Raw genomic sequence first — 21,650 nt, 5'->3', positions numbered from 1 at the left:
CTTCAACTTGAACTTGCATATGAGCAATTGATGGTCTGTTTCACAGTCGGCCCCTGGCCTTGTTCTAACTGGTAATATTGCGCTTTTCTGTTGTCTCTTTCCACAGATGTAGTCGATTTGATTCCTGTGTATTCCACACCCGGTGAGGTCCACATGTATAGTCACTATTTATGTTGTTGAAAAAAAGGTATTTCCAGGAATAAGTCGTTGGTCTTGCAGAATTCGGTCATGTGCTCTCCGGCATTATTTCTGTCAGCAAGGCTGTATTTTCTAACTACCTATTCTTCTTTTTTGTTTCCAACTTTTGCATTCCAGTTGACACTAATTATCAATGCATCCCGACTGCATATTTGATCAGTTTCGGACTGTAGAAGTTGGTAAACGTCTTTAATTTCTTCGTTTTTGGCCTTAGTGATTGGTGGGTAAATTTGAATAATGGTAGCATTAGCTGGTCTTCTCTGTGGGCGTGTGGATATTATCCTGTCACCGACAGCATTGTACTTGAGGATAGATCTTGAAATGTTCTTTTTGATGATGAATGTTACGCCGTTCCTCTTCATTTTGTTGTTCCCGGCATAGTAAACCATATGATTGTCTGATTCAAAATGGCCAATACCAGTCTATTTCAGCTTACTAATGCCTAGGATATCAATGTTTATATGTTCCATTTCATTTTTGATGACTTCTAATTTTCCTAGATTCATACTTTGTGCGCTCCAGATTCTGATTATTAATGGATGTTTGCAGCTGTTTCTTCTTATTTTAAGTCGTGCCATATCAGCAAATGAGGATCTCAAAAACGTGACTCCATCCACGTTATTGAGGTCGACTTTACTTTCAGGAGGCACCTTTTCCCCGGCGGTCTTTTGAGTGCCTTTGAACCTGAGGGGCTCATCTTCTAGCACTATATCAGTGTTCAACTGCTCTTCATAAGGTTTTTACTGGCCAGTTTTTTCAGAGGTAGACCGCCAGGTCCTTCTTCCTTGTCTGTCTTAGACTGGAAGCTTAGCTGAAATCTGTCCACTAAGGGTGACCCTGCTGGTATTTGAAATACTGGTGGCAAAGCTTCTAGTATCACAGCAACATGCAAGCCACCGCAGTATGATAAACTTACAGACACAGGATGGACCAGTAGATTAGTGATAACTAGTTTTTACCTGAACACTTTGAATGAGAGGAATAATGAGGTACCTTAAGGCAAAAAAATAGTGAAGTATATATACTATATCTAGTACCACAGTTCGGCTACTGTAGTCCTACAAAATGTGCTGGATTCCATTGTTAATTGTAGTTTTGTGGAATCACCGTGGAGGAGGATTATTCCCTCATTGTTGCAAGAAATACTTTATACTCTTGTTTTATTTTTTAAGGCAAAAAGTTACTAAAAACTTTTGAGTGTGAGAGTCCTCTTTAATTTAAAAACTACAGTTTTAAAATTTTCGTTCTGAATTCTGTTTTAGTTAGCTGTTGTAGCCAATGAATTACTTAATGACAAGGTCAGTGTGAATTTAATAATAGATTTAATGTCTTGGTGTTTTCCTGATCAAAGTAGATTTTGACACATAAGTTTAAATGCTGTTAAGACATTTGCTCAGTCTTTCTAACAGTTTGTTTGGTGCTGTTGAGGATTTCAGACCCTTGAAATTTTGTTCGAATTACTCAGGTCAGGTAGGAACCATTGATTTAGCATATGGGCAACTTTTTAAGACCATCCTTGTTCAATTAGAATGAAAGAGGCGTGTTTTACTTTGCCTCGGTGAATTGTTTAGAGCTAATGAAAAGCTGAATGTATGGGGAGCAAGGGTAAATTTATTTTCTTAAGCTTTGGTTCATTAACTTAGAGTCAGACACAGCAGTAGTCTAAAAACAAGTCTGTTGCCAGTGTTTATTATCTTCATTGAGACCCAGTTATCTGCTGGTTTTTCTCTTTGTGTATTAGTAAAATGCGCTTTTTTTTGGCTTAAACAGCTGATAAGATGACTCTCAATTCTTTTTTAAAATCTTTTTTGTCAGAGCATTTTGGGCAAAAGTGAGTTTTGTTGTTACTTTCTGTTGCACTTGAAGAGAGAACTTTTTCACATGACAGTGACCATTTTGGTAGATGCTGCTTTTACAGCAGACTGCCTTATTTGTAAAATAAGACTTTTTAAAGTATATTGCAGATCTAATCTTATTACAATTATAGTGCTTTGATCAATTGTTTGCTTTGAAAGTCTTTATCCTGATGTCTCAAATTTATAATGTTTTCACTGCAACTTTAATTTTTTTTTAGTTATGCTATACAGGAAAAAAATGTATATGTACAGATAAATGGATGTGCCGGATAGCATAGTAGGGCCAAAGAGCATGAGTTCTTGAAACATGGTTAAAAGAAATCTTTTATTTTCCTTTTGTGGGTGGAAAAGTGTATTTTAAAAGCCAATCCATAATAAATGCAGTTTGATATTAAATATTTTATTAAAGTGACACTATACCTTTATGAATCAGTTATTAATGCAGTTTTCTTTATTTTTAAAATTTTCGTTTTTATTGAAGTATAGCTTACATACAATAACATTTCGCCAATTTTTTTTTTAATAATTTTTATTGAGCTTTAAGTGAACGTTTACAAATCAAGTCAGTCTGTCACATGTAAGCTTATATACACCTTACTCCATACTCCCACTTACTCTCCCCCTAATGGGTCAGCCCTCTCCCTCCTTCCAGTCTCTCCTTTCATGCCGGTTTTGCCAGTTTCTAACCCTCTCTACCCTCCCATCTCCCCTCCAGACAGGAGATGCCAACACAGTCTCAAGTGTTCACCTGATACAAGTAGCTCACTCTTCATCAGCATCTCTCTCCAACCCATTGTCCAGTCCCTTCCATGTCTGATGAGTTGTCTTCGGGAATGGTTCCTGTCCTGGGCCAACAGAAGGTTTGGGGACCATGACCGCCAGGATTCCTCTAGTCTCAGTCAGACCATTAAGTCTGGTCTTTTTATGAGAATTTGGGGTCTGCATCCCACTGTTCTCCTGCTCCCTCAGGGGTTCCCCGTTGTGCTCCCTGTCAGGGCAGTCATCAGTTGTGGCCGGGTACCATCTAGTTCTTCTGGTCTCAGGATGACGTAAGTCTCTGGTTCCTGTGGCCCTTTCTGTCTCTTGGGCTCATAGTTATCGTGTGACCTTGATGTTCTTCATTCTCCTTTGATCCAGGTGGGTTGAGACCAAATTTATGCATCTTACATGGCCGCTTGTTAGCATTTAAGACCCCAGACACCACATTTCAAAGTGGGATGCAGAATGTTTTAACATTGACCAGTTTTAAATGTGCAGCTCAGTAAGTTTTGACAAATGTTTATAGTATAACCACCACTACCACAGTCACAGTATAGAACATTCATAACATTCCAGAGTTTCCTACTGTTGTTTTATGTTTAATTTCCTTCCCTCATCCCTGGCCCTTGACAATCACCAGTCAGATTTGTGTCACTGTGGTTTCGCCTTGTCTAGAATTTCATATAAATGGAATTATACAATACGTAATTGCTTGTATCTGGCTTCTTTCCTTTAGCAGAATGCTTTTGAGATTCATCCATGTTATGGACGCATCAGTAGTTAATTCATTTTTGTTGCCGAGTGATATTCCATTATACAGTTTGTTTTTCTTTTCATCAGTTAGTGCTCATTTGGGTTGATTTAAGTTTTTGGCTATTACGCATAAAGGTGCTGTGAATATTCCTGTGAACATAAATTTTTACTTTTCTTGGTTAAATACCTAGGGGTGAAATTGCTAGATCATATAGTAAGTATATGTTTTTTTAACTTTATAAGAAACTACCGAACAATTTTGCCAAGTGGCTGTACCGTTTTGTATTCCCACCAGCAGTGTGTGAGATTTCTAGTTGTTTTCCATCCTTGTCAATACTTGTTCTTACCTGCCTTTTTAATTTCAGTAATTGTATTGAATGTGAAGTGGTACCTCATTGTTGTTTTAATTTCTATTTCCTCAATGACTAATGATCATCTCTCAGCTTGTCAACTACTGTGGCTGGCTTGCTTGTTGCTCTTATGCTGGAAGCTATGCTATCTGAATTTTAAATACCAGCAGGGTCACCAATGGTGGACGGGTTTCAGTGGAGCTTCTAGACTAAGAGTAGGAAGAAAGGGCTGGTGATCTACTTCTGAAAAGTAGCCGATGAAAACTGTATGGATCACAGCAGAATATTGTTTGATACAGTATTGGAAGATGATCCTCATAGGTTGGAAGGCAGTCAAAATATACAGTTGCTTCAGCAATGAACTTGAGTGTATTAATGATCACGAAGATGACACAGAAATAGGGCAAGGTATTGTATTGTTGTACATGGGGTTCTCGTGAGTGAGAATCTGTTCCATGGCACCTAAGAACAACAGTGACTAATAATGTCGAGCGACTTTTCATATGCTTATTTGCCATATAGCTTCTTGGATGAAATGTTTGTTTAAGTCTTTTGCCCTGCTTTTTTATTGTTTGTCATATTTTTGAGTTGTAAAGTTCTTTCTTTATATGTTCTGAATACAAAACCTTTATTAGTTATGTTTAGCCAATATTTTCTCCCAGTTGTGTTTTGTCTTTTTGTTCTCTTAAAAGGGTGTTTTGAAGAGCAAAAGATTTTAATTCTTACGAAGTCCAATCGTTTTTTGTGTGTGTAATTCATGCTTCGCTTTCGAAGAATTCTTAGTGATTTTCTCTTATTTTTTTTCTAGAAGTTTTATAATCTTAGCTGTAAGATCATTGTGTTAATTATAATATTATTTAGGCGTGTAATTCATGTTGAGTTAATTGTAGGTAAGCTCTGAGGTGGTAATTGATGTTTATTTATTTTTGCATATGGACATTTATTGTTCTAGCACCATTTATCGAAAAGATTATCCTTTCCCCACTTATTTTGCCATTTCACTTCCTAGCCCCATCTTGCCTTTTCTCAATTGCACTTAATATCTAATGTAAACGTTTATTTTGTTAAATGTCCCTCTGTCACCAACCTTCTAGAATATAAACTGAGTCAAAGGCAGGTTTTTGTTTGTTTGTTTGTTTTATTCTCTCCTATATTCCCAGCATCTAGTATAGTACCTTGCCACGTAGTAATTAAAAAGGAAATAGTTGCATGAATGTACCTACCTTTTGGTATTTGTGCCTGGCTCAGGGTCCATGTTCTTTGAACAGTGCTGATGATGTGTAGAGTCATTTTTTCTCTTCACTGTCGTCTTTTAGACCATTCCTCTTCTATAAACACATTTCTTCTGAGAGGTTTTAAGATATATTTGCTCCCACGTGTACATTCAGATTCCTTATTGAATTTAATACATTTTACTGAAATTTCCTTTAAGGATTGGCTTTTCTACTAGACTGCAAGGTATTCTAGTTTACATTCCTTCACTTTTGTTAGATCTCTTTTGCCTCAGTGTTTGGTAGTCAGCAAATCTCTGTAGAGCTTTTAGATGAGTTTCTGTTTTCCTTCCATGTCACATTTTAGTCACATCTAATTTTGAGGTATGGGCCACCAATAACTGGATTTCATTGTTTTTAAAATATAATCTTCCCAAATTGATCCTTCCACAGAAATTTTTTAATGTTGAAGGAAAACAATATTTTCTCTCTTAGTTCTTGCCATGGCCGTGGAGACAAGTATCTTTTTTTTTTTCTTTAATTTATCAACTTTGTTGAGCTATAATTCACATACTGTACAATTTACCCAATTAAAGTATAAAATTCAGTGGTTTTTAGTGTTATTCACAGGTTTGTGCATTTTCATCCAATTTTAGAACATTTTCATTCCCCTTAAGAGAAGACATCCTGTACCTATTGCCCCCCCCCCAAAAAAAAAAACCCATACCTGTTGCCATTGAGTAGATTCCGATTCATAGCAACCCTATAGGACAGAGTAGAGCTGCCCCATAGGGTTTCCAGGGAGCAGCTGGTGGATTTGAACTGCCGACCTTTTTGGTTAGCAGCCTGAGCTCTTACCACTGTGCATTAGGGCTCTAGCCTTTTCTGGACATTTCATATAAGTGGGATCATAAATATGTGGCTTTTTGGTGTCTGGCTTTTTTCATTTAGTATAATGTTTTCAGGGTTCACCCATGTTGTAGCATTATCAGTACTTTATTTCTTTTATGTCTAAATGATAATCTGTTCTATGGATATATACGTTTTGTTTATCAGTTCATAAGTTGGTGGACATTTAGGTTGTTTTAGCTTTTTGGCTATTATTATTAATGTTGCTACGAATATTCCTGTACAAGTTTTTGTGTGGACATATATTTTCAGTTCTCTAGGGTATTTCCTATAGGGTCGCTATGAGTCGAAATCGACTCGATGGCAACAGAGTTCTTAGGGTATTGTTATGGATTGACTTGTGTCCCCCCCCCAAAAAAATGTGTGTCAACTTAGCTAGTCTATGATTCTCAGTATTGTATAATTGTCCACCATTTTGTCATCTCATATGATTTTCCTATGTGTTATAAATCCTACTTCTATGATGTTAATGAGGTGGGGTTAGTAGCAGTTATGTTGATGAGGCAGGACTCAGTCTACAAGATGAGATTGTGTCTTAAGTCATCCTCTTTTGAGAAATAAAAGAATCCAGCAGAGAGACAGGGGGACTTCATATCACCAAGAAACAAGAGCCAAGAGAATACTGTCCTTTGGACTTGGGGTCCCTGTGCTGAGAAGCTCCTTGACGGGAAGATTGATGAGAAGGACTTTTTCCCAGAGCCGACAGAAAGTCTTACCCTGGAGCTGGCACCCTGAATTCAAACTTCCTTCTAGATTGTGAGAGAATAAATTTCTCTTTGTTAAAGCCATCCACTTGTAGTGTTTCTGTTACAGCAGTGGTAGATAAGTAAGACAGGCATATACCTAGGAGTGGAATTGCTGGGCCATGTGGTAGCTCAGTGTTTAACCTTTTGAGGAACTGCCAAACTTCCAAAGTGGCTGTACTATTTTATATTCCCACCAGCAGTGTATGAGGGTCCCAGTTTCTCCACATCCCCCTCTTTAATACTTATTATTTTCTGTTTTGTTTTTTATTGTCGCTATCCTAATAGGTGTGAAGTAGTATCCCTCTGTGGTTTTGATTTGCATTTCCCTGATGTTGAGATCACCTTTTCATGTGCTTATTGCCATTTATGTGTCGTCTTTGGAGAAAGTCTATTCAGGTCCTTTGCCCAGTTTTTTTTTTTCTTTTAAATTTATTGTGCTTTAAGTGAAAGTTTACAAATCAAGTCAGGCTCTCATACAAAAACTTACATACACCTTGCTATGTACTCCTAGCTGCTCTCCCCACAGTGAGACAGCACATTCTTCCTCTCCTCCCTGTTTTCCCCAAGTCCATTCAGCCAGCTCCTGTCCCCCCTCTTCCTTTGCATGTCACCCCAGACAGGAGTTGCCCATGTAGTCTTGTGTCTGCTTGAGCCAAGAAGCTCACCCCTCACCAGTATCATTTTCTGTCTTATAGTCCAGTTTAATCCCTGTCTGAAGAGTTGGCTTTGGGAATGGTTCCAGTCTTGGGCTAACAAAGGGTCTGGGGACCATGACCTCCAGGGTGTTTTATTTTGATGTGTAGGATAGTTTGTCCCCTTTGTGGTTGCCTTAATATTTACCCCCCCTTTTTTTTTAATTTAAACCTAACTTTTATTTCTTTGTATTGCCTTGTCTTCCTCTCCATGTGAAAGATCTATGACTACATTTCTTAGTCCCCCTTTCTTGTTTTAATGTTGTCTTCTTTTACATAATAACATCACTGTTTGCCTGTTTTGAACTTTTTTATCTTGATTTATTTTTATGATTTCCCTGCCTGGGTTGAGCTCTGATTGCTCTGTCCAGTGTTCTAGTCTTGGGTTGATACTTGATATTATTGATTTTCTAACCAAAGAACTCCCTTTAGTGTTTCTTGTAGTTTTGGTTTGATTTTTATGAATTCCCTAAACTTCTGTTTATCTGGAAATGTCCTAATTTCACCTTCATATTTGAGAGATAGTTTTGTTGGATATATGATTCTTGGCTGGCAGTTTTTTCCTTCAGTACTTTATATAAGGCATCCCATTGCCTTCTTGTCTGCATGATTTCTGACGAGTAGTTGGAACTTATTCTTATTGACCGTCCTTTGTAGGTGACGTTTCCTTTATCGCTAGCTGCTCTTAAAATTCTTGCTTTATCTTTGGTTTTGGCAAGTTTGATTATAATATGTCTTGGTGAGTTTGTTTTAAAATCTACGTTATGTGGAGTTCGATGAGCATCTTGGATAGATATCTTCCCATCTTCCACGATATCAGGGAAATTTTCTCCCAACAAATCTTCAACAATTCTCTCTCTATTTTCTGTTGTCCCTCCCTATTCTAGTACTCCAGTCACTCATGGGTTGTTCCTCTTGATAGAGTCCCACATGATTCTTAATAAGGTTTCTTCATTTTTTAAAATTCTTTTTTATGATTTTTCTTCAGATATATTGGTGCTAAGTGCTTTATCTTTAAGTTCACCAATTCTATTTTACACTTGCTTGGTTCTGCTTTGACTTTCTATTGAGTTGTCTGTTTCTGTAATGTTATTGTTAATCTTCTGAATTTCTGATTGCTGTCTCTCTATGGATCCTTGCAGCTTATTAAATTTTTCTTTATGTTCTTGAATAACCTTTTTAATTTCAACTACTTTATCTGTGTGTTCCTTGGCTTGTTCTGCGTATTGCCTGATCTACTTCCTAATTTCATTCCTGATGTCTTGAATAGTTCTGTATGTTAATCTTTCGAATTCTGCATCTGGTAGTTCCAGGAAGGCACCTTCATCCAGAAGATTCGTTGATTCTTTGTTTTGAGAGCTCGTTGAGGCGATCATTGACTGTTTCTTTATGTGACTTGATATTGACTGTTGTCTCCGAGCCATCTATAAGTTATTGTATTAGTTTATTTTATGTTTGCTTACTGTATCTTAGCTTCTTGCTTTGTTTTGTTTTGATACGCCCAAGTGGATTGTTCCAGTGATCTAGCTTGATTATTTTTGCCTTTGATGCTCTGACATCCTGTCCCCAGATGGCTAGAGCTGTAACCAGGTATATCAGTCTAGGAATCTGTTCACTTGTATGAATTCAGCTCAGGTGTCCAGGAAGCTGATAAAGTGTGTGGTACAGGTTCTGTCCAACAGTCTTAGAGTGGCAGGGGTGATTGGTGTAGGTACTGGTATCTGGTTGCAGTAGGGAGTCATCCTCTGAACAAGGCAGAGGGCTGAGAATCGTCCCCCAAGTGTCTCTGAGGAAAGTGCGTCCCTTTTCCCTAGAGCCTACAGGTGGGTGTGTTCTGCAGACGGATTATGGGCACCCAGTGATTTTGGTTGTAAGGACTGGGAGGTACCAGTTATCCTTAGACCCCTGTTGCGGGTGGCTGGGTGACTTGAGAGGAGCCCTCAGTCCTTAGGCCCTTATGTGGGTAGGTGAGGACCTTGTTTAATAGGCAAAGCGGTGTCAAACATCAAACACCCACCTCTCCACTGCACAACTGAAACAGTTGTAGTCTGCCAACAAGGGCCTATTCTTGTGAAATAGACCCAGAGAGGTCCATGTAGTGGAGAAAGGTATTCAAAGTCCATGGACCATTTATGCCTGGACAGGAGCCACTTCTGTGCTGAGCTCCCCAGGTTAGTGGAGCTGGGAAATTATCTTTTCCCCCAATTATGAATTTATTCCTTTTCCAAGGCTGGGAGGATGCCTCCAGGAGCACAACAGGGCCTAACTCAGGTCCAGGGAAATCAACAGCCACTGAAGCTGGCTTGGGGGCGGGGGGAGGGGGTGTTGTAAGGTATATGCAAGTACTTACCTTTTGCTGAGAGCGCTGTTCTTCTCTGATTGCGGTGCTGTGAGTAGGCTGTGCAGCTGGCGGCTTCTCCCTGAGAAAGCTGGGGCTGAATGCTACCACCAGCCCACCGCAGCTGCTACCGGGAATGTTGCCTGAGGGATCCTGGTGAATCAGGCCTGGCAACTCTTTGCTTCTGAACCATCTCTCCCCCTGCCGCTCAGTCTGTTTTCTAACTTTGCCTTTGATGTTCAGGGCTCCTAGGTTGTCATAAATGTAATCATTTCACTTGTTTTAGCAAGTCTTTGTTGTAAGAGGGTTTGCAGGAAGCATCTGGCTATTCCGCCGTCTTGGCCCCACCTCAAGTTATTAGCATTTTTAAAGAACCAGCTCTTGGGTTTATTGATCCTTTTTACCACACTTGATTCTGTTTGATTAATGAAGTTTTAAGTATGGGATTTCTCTTCATTTTCTTCTTTTTTTAATACTTAATTTATTTTGTTTTTATTGTTGTTGAGAGTATAGATGGTAGAACATACTCCAACCCAACAATTTCTACATGTACAATTCAGTGACATTTTTTACATTCTCTGAGTTGTACAACCATTCTCATCCTCCTTTTCTGAGTTGCTCCTCCCCATTAACATAAACTCACTGCCTCTAAGTTTCCTATCTAATCTTTTTTTTTAAATTGTGCTTTGAGTAAAAGTATACAAACCAAGTCAGTCTCTCATACAGAAACTTATATCCACCTTGCTGTATACTCCTATTACTCTTCCTCTAATGAAACAGCACACTCCTTCCCTTCGCTCTCTATTTTCATGTCCATTTGGCTAGCTTCTGACCCCCTCTGCCCTGTCATCTCTTCTCCAGACAGGAGCTGCCCACATAGTGTCATGTGTCTACTTGATCCAAGAAGCACACTCTTCATTGGTACCATTTTCTATCCCATAGTCCAGTCCAATCCCTGTCTGAAGAGTTGGCTTTGGGAATGGTTCGTAGCTTGGGCTAACAGAAGATCTGGGGGCCATGATCTCCAGGGTTCTTCCAGTCTCAGTCAGACCATTAAGTCTGGTCTTTTTACAGGAATTTGAGGTCTGCATCCCACTGCTCTCTTGCTCCCTCAGGGGTTGTCTGTTGTGTTCCCTGTCAGGGCAGTCATTGGTTGTAGCTGGGCACCACCTAGTTCTTCTGGCCTCAGGCTGATGTAGTCTTTGGTTTATGTGGCCCATTCTGTCTCTTGGGCTCATAATTCCCTTGTGTCTTTGGTGTTCTTCATTCTCCTTTGCTCCAGGTGGGTTGAGACCATTTGATACATCTTAGATGGCCACTTGCTAGCATTTAAGACCCCAGACACCACTCTCCAAGTGGGGTGCAGAATATTTTGTTAGAAGATTTTATTATGCCAGTTGACCTAGATGCCCCCTGAAACCATGGTCCCCAAACCCTTGCCCCTGCTCTGCTGGCCTTTGAAGCATTCAGTTTATTCAGGAAACTTCCTTGCTTTTGGCTTAGTCCAGTTGTGTTGACCTCTCCTGTATTGTCTTTCTCTTAACCTAAAATACTTCTTATCTGCTATGTAATTAGTGAAAACCCCTCTCGCTCCCTGCCTCCCCCCCATAACCATCAAAGAATATTTTCTTTTCTGTTTAAACTATTTTTCAAGTTCTTATAATAGTGGTCTGATACAATGTTTGTTCTTCTGCATGTGACTAATTTCACTCAGCTAATTTCACCAGATTCCTCCATGTTATGAAATGTTTCACAGATCCATCATTGTTCTTTAGCGATGTGTAGTATTCCACTGTGTGAATATACCATAATTTATTTATCCATTCATCTGTTGATGGGCTCCTTGGTTGCTTCCATCTTTTTGCTGTTGTAAACAGTGCTGCAGTGAACATGGGTGCGCATACATCTGTTTGTATAAAGGCTCTTAATTCTCTAGGATATATTCCAAGGAGTGGGGTTGCTGGATCGTATGGTTGTTCTATTTCTAGGTTTTTAAGGAAGCCCCAGATTGATTTCCAAAGTGATTATACCATTTTACATTCCCACCAGCAGTATATAAGTGTTCCAGTCTCTCCATAACCTCTCCAACATTTATTATTTTGTGCTTTTTGGATTAATGCCACCCTTGTTGGAGTGAGATGGAATCTCATTGTAGTTTGGATTTGCATTTCTCTATGGCTAATGATCATGAGCATTTCCTCATGTATCTGTTAGCTGCCTCAATGTCTTCTTTAGTGAAGTGCCTGTTCATGTCCTTTGCCCAGTTTTTAATTGTGTTATTTGTCTTTCTGTGGTTGAGATTTAGCAGAATCATGTAGATTTTAGAGATCAGATGTTGATCGGAAATATCATAGCTAAAAACTTTTTCCCAGTCTGTAGGTAGTCTTTTTACTCTTCTGGTGAAGTCTTTGGATGAGCATAGGAGTTTGATTTTTATGAGCTCCCAGTTATCTGGTTTCTCTTCTGCATTTTTAGTAATGTTTTGTATTCTGTTTATGCCATGTATTAGGGCTCCTAACGTTGTCCCTATTTTTTGTTCCATGATCTTTATTGTTTTAGACTTTATGTTTAGGTCTTTGATGCATTTTGAGTTAGTTTTTGTGCATACTGTGAGGTATGGGTCTTGTTTCATTTTTTTGCAAATGGATATCCAGTTATGTCACCACCATTTGTTAAAAAGAGTGTCTTTTCCCCAATTAACTGACTTTGGACCTTAGTCAAATGTCAGCTGGTCATATATGGATGGATTTTTGTCTGGACTCTGAATTCTGTTCCATTGGTCTATGTGTCTGTTGTTTTACCAGTACCAGGCTGTTTCAACTACTGTGGCGGTATTATAGATTCTAAAATCAGGTAGAGTGAGGCCTCCTACTTTGTTTTTCTTTTTCAGTAATTCTTTACTTATCCTGGGCCTCTTTCCCTTCCATATGAAGTTGGTGATTTGTTTTTCCATCTCATTGAAAAATGTCATTGGAATTTGGATCGGAATTGCATCGTAGCTATAGATGGCTTTTGGGGAATAGACATTTTTACAATATAAGTCTTTCTATCCATGAGCAAGGTATGTTTTTCCACTTACATAGGTCTCTTTTGGTTTCTCACGGTAGTGCTTTGTAGTTTTCTTTGTATAGGTCTTTTACGTCTCTGGTAAGATACATTCCTAAGTATTTCATCTTCTTGGGGGGCTACTGTAAATGGTATTGATTTTGTGATTTCCTCTTCAATGTTCTTTTGTTGGTGTAGAGGAATCCATCTGATTTTTCTGTTTATCTTGTATCCTGGTACTCTGCTGAACTCTTCAAACTAGTTTCAGTAGTTTTTTTGAGGAATCCTTAGGGTTTTCTGTGTATAAGTTCATGTGATCTGCAAATAGAGATACTTTTACTTCTTTCTTACCAATCTGGGTACACTTTATTTTGTTTATCTAGCCTAATTGCTGTGGCTAGGACCTGCAGCACAGGGTCGGGTAAAAGTGGTGATAAAGGGCATTCTTGTCTAGTTCCCGATTCTCAAGGGTAATGTTCATTTTCTTCTTTTCTACATTTTTTTCACTATGTAGACGTAATAACTTTTTTTAAACATAACTGCACTGCCATAATCAGAATTAACACAATGTAAATTTTTTTTTAATTTCATTTATTTATTTTGTTGTTGAGAATATACACAGCAAAACATACGCCAATTCAGTAGTTTTTGTATAGACAATTCAGTGACATTGATTACATTCAAGTTGTATGACCGTTCTCACCCTCCTTTTCTTAGTTGTTCCTCCCTCATTAATATAAACTCACTTCCCCCTAATGCAATATAATTTCTTAATATGATTAAATATCTAGTGAATATTCAAGATGTAATTTCTCTCTTTTTTTGCTTGTTTGAATTAGAATCCAAATGTTGTACTTAGGTGCTGTCGAGTTGATTTTCAGCTCATAATGACCCTCTGTGACAGAGAAGAACTGCTCATAGGGTTTTCTAGGCTGTAATCTTTATGGGATCGGATCACCAGGTCTTTTTCCCACGGAGTGCCTGGGTGGGTTTGAACTGCTAGCCTGTCATTTAGCAGTGGAGCGATTAACTGTTACACTGCCAGGGGTCCTTAGAATCCAAGAAAGGTCTATATACTGCAGTTAATTTGTTTTTTAAGCCTCTAAATTTGTAGATTCCTTCTCCATTTTTTTTTTTTTTTTTTTGCAGTTTGTGGAAGAAATTGGGTTTTTGTTCTGTATCTTTGTTTTTGGCTGTCTGATCCTGGCTGATTGGATCCCTATGATGTCATTTAACATGTTCTTTTATTTTCTGTACTTATTTTCTATAAATTGATAGTTATAACTAGAGACTTGATCAGATTCAGGTTTTTTTTTTGTGGTGAGTCTAATTGAAAGGTGGTATTTTGTAATTCCTTGAGGAGGTGCATAAATTATTATTTTTTTGGTGTGTGTGATTTTTAGCTTTTTAAAAATTAATTTTGTTGCACAGTTATGTAAAAGATTTCCATGGCTCCAAAGTTTCATCTCACCTGTCGTTCTGTTCATTATTTTTTCATCTGTTTAGTCTTCTGTTCAGTCCATCTATTACTGAGTTTTTAATTTCAGTTATTCTATTGTTAAGTAGTACTGATCTGTTTGGTTCTTTTTTCAAATTTGATGTGTCTCCTTTTTAGATATGTTACCTATTTCCAGAGAGGATTTTTGGTTGTGTTAGGTGTTTGGGAGTGTTAGCAGCCCAGGACTTTTTTGCTCCATTTTGTCTAGCTGTGGTAAAGCTTGACTCCAGTCTCTATGAGGGCTGGTTTACTTTTAAAACCCATTGCTGTCAAGTCAATTTCGACTCACAATGACTCTATAGGACACAGTAGAACTGTCCCGCTGGAAAAGTTTTATATATATATATATATATATATATATATATAACAGAAATTGCCATTTTAAGCATTAAGTGTACAATTCAGTGACATTAATTATATCCACCATGTTTTGCAACCATCACCACTATTTCCAAAAGTTTTTCATCACCTCAAACAGAAACTCAGTAACCCTTTAAACAATAAGCCCACTTTCCTCTCCCCCACCCCTGTAACATCTAATAGACTTCTGTCTGTGTGCCTTTGCCTGTTGTAGAGATTTCATATTCATACTGCTGTTTCTTGATTTAACAACATTAAATATATCTTAGCTTCTCACTGTGATAAATGAATTCATAACTCAATAGTGTATCCATATACTACATAAGGAGCCCTGGTTGCACAGTGGTTAAGAGCTTCGCTGCTAACCAAAAAGTCGACAGTCAAATCCACCAGCTGCTCCTTGGGAACCCTGTGGGGCAGTTCTGTTCTGTTGTATAGAGTTGCTATGAGTCGGAATTGACTTGATGGCAATGGTTTTTTTTGTTTTTTTTCCAGTACTGCCTCTTATTAGTTGTGTAACTTTAGGTAGGTTACTAATAGTTTCTGCTTTTCAGTTTCGCTTTCTGCTCATCAGTGAAATGGTGTAATGAAACACTCTACCTCCATAGGGTTGTTGTAAGTATTAAATGAGTTAGTACAGTTGAAGTTCTTAAAATAGTTCCTGGCATAGTGTAAGAGCTCAGTTAATGTTATCTACTATTATTATCTAATAGTATTGATGTTGAGGTTTTATCCCTTTTTAAGCTTTTAAAATTTAAAGATTCTATCCTATTGAGAAATGTGTTTGTTGCTGTAATGTATATGTATTGTTAATAAAGCAGAATGAAGTGCAAAAGTACCTGGAGCCTTAGCAGACCCAGACTAATAGCTGGCGCATGAAAGTACACTTTTCTTAATGTACCTGTCAGCCAGCATCATTGATAACAGGGATTTACTTGTATTATTTTTATCACTCTTGTCTTATTGTGAAGTATGTGATGTTAATTTCAAAATGATTTCTTCTTCATTGTCAATACCACCATGCTAAGCACTGTCACTTGTATTTAAAATGATTTTGCTGTTTTGATTTATAATAAAATTATGCTTTTACAAGTCCTGGGTTGGTTTGAAAGCCTATACATTGTGTTTTCTTGTGTCAAGTCCTTTATTTGTTATTGGCTTTCTTTGTATTTTTTGGTTTTGTATGCTAAGACTTTTCATGAGACCTCTTTGGCACATCTTTCTGTGGTACCTGCTGCTGTTTTCTTTTCTGCTTTTTTGATAATCAAATATCGTATTTTACATGTTGCTTTCGTTGCCTAGGGCTGCCGTAACAAATTGTCATAAACTGGCGCTAAAACAATAGAAATTTATTCTCTCATTGTTCATGAGGCAGAAGTCCAAAATCAAGGTTTTGGCAGTGCCGTACTTTCTCTGAAGGCTATGTGGGAGAATCTTTCCTTCTTCGAGCTTCTGGTGACTCCTCTATTCCTTGGCTTGTAGCAGCAAAACTTCTCTCTCTGCCTGGTCTTCACATGGCCTTCTGTTTCTGTTTGTGTTCTGTCCTCGTATAAGGACACCAGTCATTGGGGTTAAGGGCCCATCCTAAATCTAGGATGATTTCACCTTGAGATCCTAACTACTACATCTGCAAAGACCCTATTTCTAAATAAGGTCACATTCTGAGATTTTCGGGGGGATGTAATATTTTGGGGACACTGTGAGTCAGAATTGATGGCAATGGGTTTGGTTTTTTGGTATTCAGCCTACAGATGTGAAGGGAGTGTTTACATGATTTAAGCTCTGAAAAGCGGTATGAAATAAAACTAAGTCAGTGATGTCAAAAACTACTTTGCGATTAGCAGAAATGTAATTTTGGGTCACTCTCCAGTCAGAATGCTCTCAGCAGTGTGCTCTAGTTAGAGACTCCAAGTGAATAATTGTTACCTAATAGGATTTGGAGCATAGACCTACCCTCTTTATGTACCTGTTAACAGGCTAGGAATAAGTGACTTTTTAAAATGTATACAAGACTCTGGTCAGCTTGAGTCATAGAATGTGAGATTCTTTGATAATAAAGTTGTGAGAATTTACATAGATAATATAGTGATTAAGAGCAAGGACTTTGGGGGTCATACTGCCTGGGTTCAAATTCTGGCTCTGACCTTAATTAGCTGAGTGGACTGTGGGTAAATTGGTGGATCTCTATGGAGTATCTCCTTGAAATAGGGATTATAGTAATAATATCTTATGACATGTAATAATACCTTAATACATGTAACATGTTTAGAACTGTGCCTGACACATAATAACTGCTCATTTAATTGCTGTTTTCATCCTCATCGATGCTGTTCTTCAGGAGGGAGAGAAACTCATCACTTGAAAGATGTATCCTTTGATTGCTTTCCTCATAGTGAGGATGAATTTATACTGATGAATTCAGAGAGTCCTACCCAGCCTCATGTTAGGAAAGATATGCTTTTCAGGTTGTCTAGTTAGTGGTTGGGGGTAGCAGAGGACACAGGATGAGATAACTGGTTCCAGGTTTTATTAACAAGGCTCACTAAACACTGAGCTAGCCATTTTAGTGATGTATGTAGAACTTAACCTCTGACAGATTCTTCTAATGAGTCCTCATTTAGTATATATCAAGCAAATCCCCCTTCCTGGGTATCACCTGGCTTTTAATTTCTTTAAGCATCTTACCCGAGAAGTTAAACTCTCCAGAGGATCTTTAATATAACTTACCTTTGCAGATATTCTTCAGATGAACCTGAAACCTATTAAACCCATTGCTGACGAGTCGATTCTGACTCATAGAGACCATGTGGGACAGAGTAGAACCATCCACTAGGGTTTCTAAGGAGCAGCTGATGGATTTGAACTGCCGACCTTTTGGTTAGCAGCCATAGCTTGTCGTAGCTCTTAACCACTGTACCACCAAGGCTCCTTCAGAAGAACAGACTCCATATTTTGGCAGGCATTTAAGGATGTTGTGGGAGTGATCATCTCCTAAAAGATTTGATGTGGGAATGTGGTTTTCCTTCTCAGTTTTTAATGTTCCTCCCTTAGGTATATGTTACTAATAAGAGTTTTTTAAAAACTATTGAATGGGTTCTGCTTACCTGAACCCTCTTGAGCAGAGTGCTGCAGTATAGCTTATTGAAAGATTTGTTAATAGATTCTTGGAACTCACAGAGGATCATGAGACCAAATATTAAACACATTGCCAAACAGGTTTTTTCCCTCTGCTTTCTGGTCTTTTAACACGGAAAGAGGTGAAAGAAAACTGGTCCACTCTATGCATCTACTATCTCAGTTGAATTTATTATTCTTATTGTATATAACCTATTTTATATAAGGAAACCTAGATACATACAAAATGGTAGAGTTGTTATTTGAAACCAAGCTTTTCTGGATTGGTAACTGCTCTTTTCCAACATGTGCTAATGCCTCTCCAAATGAGAAAGATCAGACAAGCGCTCTTGTATACACAGAAAAGAATAAATTACATAAATGCAGTTCCAAGTTTAAATCATGTCTTTGATTCTCTCATCTTCTGAAAATACTTCCATGTTTAGTTCTGAGCATTTGAGGAAATGAGGAAAGAATGAGAGAAAGGCAAATTGAGTGTCCATTAAGGGAAATGGATTATTTCAGTGGTGTAGTTCTTGAAGATGTGTACTGTCAAAGATTCTCCTTTGTAATTGCTGTACATATCTATTTATTTTTTAGCTGAGAGATTCTTATCCAGTTTAGCCATCATAAGAACTTGAAACCTTATATAGGATTTTGCCTCTAACGAGGTCACATACAGATTTTTGAGGCAGAAGAGTGCCTTTCAGTATAGGTAACCTCTTTAATGGATTTCACTGCTTATTCTAGTCTCTTCTGACAGTTGAAGATATTGTGGGAAATTGAAATAGTGTTTTTTTTTTTTTCTTTGTAGATTAACTGCTGAAGTACTGATCGAGTTCTGCGTTTCTTCAATGAGGAACTACAGGCTGATCTTCTGCCATAACCTCAAACAGCCATAAATGACAAATGAATGCTTGCTCAGTGAGGGTAGCTGGTGCAGAAACCATTTTTTAAACTTAGGTGTTTAAGTACTCAAAGGTAAGTTTTCAAAATGGTAACTATCCAATGCTGTAAATCTATAGAGATTTTGGAGTGTGGCCCCCTCTTATTGTAGCTGCTGCTTAATTATTAACCTGAGATTTTGTAGTTATTAGCTGGTATCCGATCTGTTTAGTAATGGCTGTTGCTTGTCTAAGACTATGTAAATTTATGACTGCCCCTAAGTTAATTTTTACCGTTTCTGTGAGTTGGCTGGGTTGTTTCCCAGTCACACGTTATGATACTCCCTTGAACCATTGGGCCCACCTATTATAACTACATGTGGGCCTTGTTTAGACTCTTGAGTAGATTTTTCTTGGTGCTCTGTTATCTTTCTCTTGCAGTGCAAAAGGAATTGTTTCTCTGGGGTGATTTAAAAAAAAAAGCCCAGTTGGTGTCATTTTGTCCATTCTCAACTTTTGAAAAGTAGTTTTTTTTTTCTTTTAAAAATGCTCCTTTCCTAGATAAAAAGGTAATAAGTGTTTATTTTAGAAAATGGATTTTTCTTGGGATTGTTTGTTCTCTGATGCTTCAGATATTGGAAACAGTCATCTGAGACATTGTTTCTTCCCACTGCTTTTCTTTACTGATCACAATTTCCTACGAAACTAAGACAAAGAACCTATTTTTTCTGAACTACACTGGCTATGGAAATTTTTCTTTAGAATAATTATGAAACAGCAGTGTTGATAAAAGGCATTCTGCTTGAAAGTTGATGTCCAGAACTGGAAAAATGCCTTGTTTATAAGAACGTATTTGGCTGTTCTGTCATGCAGAAGTAAGAACCAGTTAATCCTGTTCTTATTAGACCATCGTTTATAAAAAGTGATTGTTAACCCATCACTTTATAAGACGTAATTCTCTCCTGTTTGGATGCTTATGAATTGAGGGGTTAGATGAGCTTCATGTAGCAGAGTCCAGAGATAGATTGTGTTTGGCTATTTACCTATGTTAATAACTTGGTCAGAAAGACCCTCTTGGGGCTGGATTTATCCCTTAATATGTCCTTGGCACTTTAATGCCTCTTGCTAAGTTTTGAAAAATCAGTTTTACCTGTGTTCTTTGATAAATATGCAAACACTCAAGAAAGCATTCACAACTAACTCTTTGTAGTATAGAAATACTTAGATAATGGTATAGAGCTTTATTTGTAGAATACGCTATGGGCCTGATAACTGGAAAATATTTTAATAGATGACAACACATTCAGGTGTAAAGCGTCTATCTTTAATGTATTTAGTCATATTGCCACCTGTTAATCATTGTAGTCTTTTTTTTTTGTCTTTCATTTGGCAGAAAAGACAGCTTTGATTTCTGGCTGCAAAAAAGATATGAGGAAGAGCTCCTCCCCTTCCTTGAGTAACTGCAACTCCGTTCTTGCTAACAAAATATTTGGAATTCCACTTGATGAGCTGCAGCAGGGAGGACATCCAGACAATGAGGTTCCGTTCATAGTCCGCCACGTTGTGGACTATATTGAGGAACATGGTATACATTTCCTTACTTCGAAGGCTAGCCTTTGTTTTAATAAACACAACTTTCCCTTTTTGACTTTGGATTTTTTTTTTAGTATCAAAAGTCCAAAATATAATGAGAAAAAAACAATAGAAAAAGATTTTTTTTTTTAAAAGATTTTAGTTTGTTTTTTACTCAGTATACTTAAAATGATAGTTGCTAAGCCTAGAACATTTTTTAGTGGGGGTGATAGGAATATTTTTAATGGATATAGGGGGTGGGATAAAATAGAATATCCCCCAGGATAATAGAGAGAGTATATTTCTAGATGTGTAATTTGAAGGTTTTTAACCAAACAAGGGGAGCCAAGAATGGCTTTCCAAAAGTCTGAGAATTTTAAATTGATTGGAGAATGAATGTATATGGCCAAATAGTGGAAATTGTAGCTTGTTTAATTTTTGCCTTGAACTAATGTAGGAGGTCTGGAGCAACAAGGACTTTTTCAAGTCAATGGAAACGCTGAGACAGTGGAGTGGCTTCGGCAGAGATACGACAATGGAGAAGAGGTGGATTTGGTTAAGGAAGCAGATGTTCCCTCAGCTATTAGTCTTCTTAGGTTTTTCCTTCAAGAACTTCCTGAACCTGTTATCCCTGGCAGTTTGCATATTCACTTGATGCAGCTTTCTCAAGGTAATATAATTTGACTCTTAAATCAGTCAGTCATTATTATTAATTTCAAAGTCCTTACCTGGTGGCGTAGTGATTAAGAGCTCAGCTGCTAACCAAAAGGTTAGCAGTTCAAATCCACCAGCCGCTTCTTGGAAACCCTATGGGGCAGTTCTACTCTGTCCTATAGGGTTGCTATGAGTTGAAACCAACTCAGCGGCACACAACAACAGTAACAACCATTTAGAAATCTTGACATGTAAAATGTAATTATAATGGTTCTGATATTAATTTATGTTATCAATTACTCTTAGAGCCTGTAGGGTCTAGTCTAGGGAATGGCAACTTCTTAAACCCCTGTAGTCCTATTTACTTTTTGTGATTGGTCGTTCTATGCCTAAGATGAGGGTGAAAGGAGAGGGACAAGAGGGAGGAGACAAGAACAAGGAATAGAACGGTAGGAGCAGGAAGGTAGTGAAAGTAGGAAGAAAAATATATATAAAGGGCCATGTGCAGCAGGATGTCCACTGATAGCCAGAGGTGTTGCTTAATGGTGATATTACTATAGGATGCTTATCCTTGGTTTGATAGAACTTCCTAGCAAAAGTCAGAAGGCAAGTTTTGATTCTGGACTTGGAGTATACCTAAAGCTTATTCTTGGACACTTGCCTAAAGGAAATAAAAATAGACTCCAAGCCAAAGAAAGAAAGAAAAAATTG

At 37.9% G+C, this 21,650-nt stretch overlaps 1 protein-coding gene across 5 annotated transcripts in view; it reads left to right on the top strand.

Annotated features, from left to right (window-relative positions):
• Positions 1 to 21,650, top strand: part of FAM13B (family with sequence similarity 13 member B) — a 117,938-nt gene that overhangs the window by 21,849 nt on the left and 74,439 nt on the right. For all 5 annotated transcript variants that reach the window (XM_049873712.1, XM_049873715.1, XM_049873714.1 and 2 more), the window contains exons 2-4: positions 18,644 to 18,810; positions 20,107 to 20,298; positions 20,743 to 20,955. In XM_049873712.1, the coding sequence (XP_049729669.1) occupies positions 20,142 to 20,298; positions 20,743 to 20,955 (370 nt within the window). In that variant the 5' untranslated portion in view covers positions 18,644 to 18,810; positions 20,107 to 20,141. The remainder of the gene's footprint in view (positions 1 to 18,643; positions 18,811 to 20,106; positions 20,299 to 20,742; positions 20,956 to 21,650) is intronic.

Source organism: Elephas maximus, chromosome 2 (assembly GCF_024166365.1).
Source record: "Elephas maximus indicus isolate mEleMax1 chromosome 2, mEleMax1 primary haplotype, whole genome shotgun sequence".
NCBI classification, from domain to species: Eukaryota; Metazoa; Chordata; class Mammalia; order Proboscidea; family Elephantidae; genus Elephas; species Elephas maximus.
Note: the sequence above shows the minus strand (reverse complement) of the source record. Positions and strands in the feature narration are given on the sequence as shown.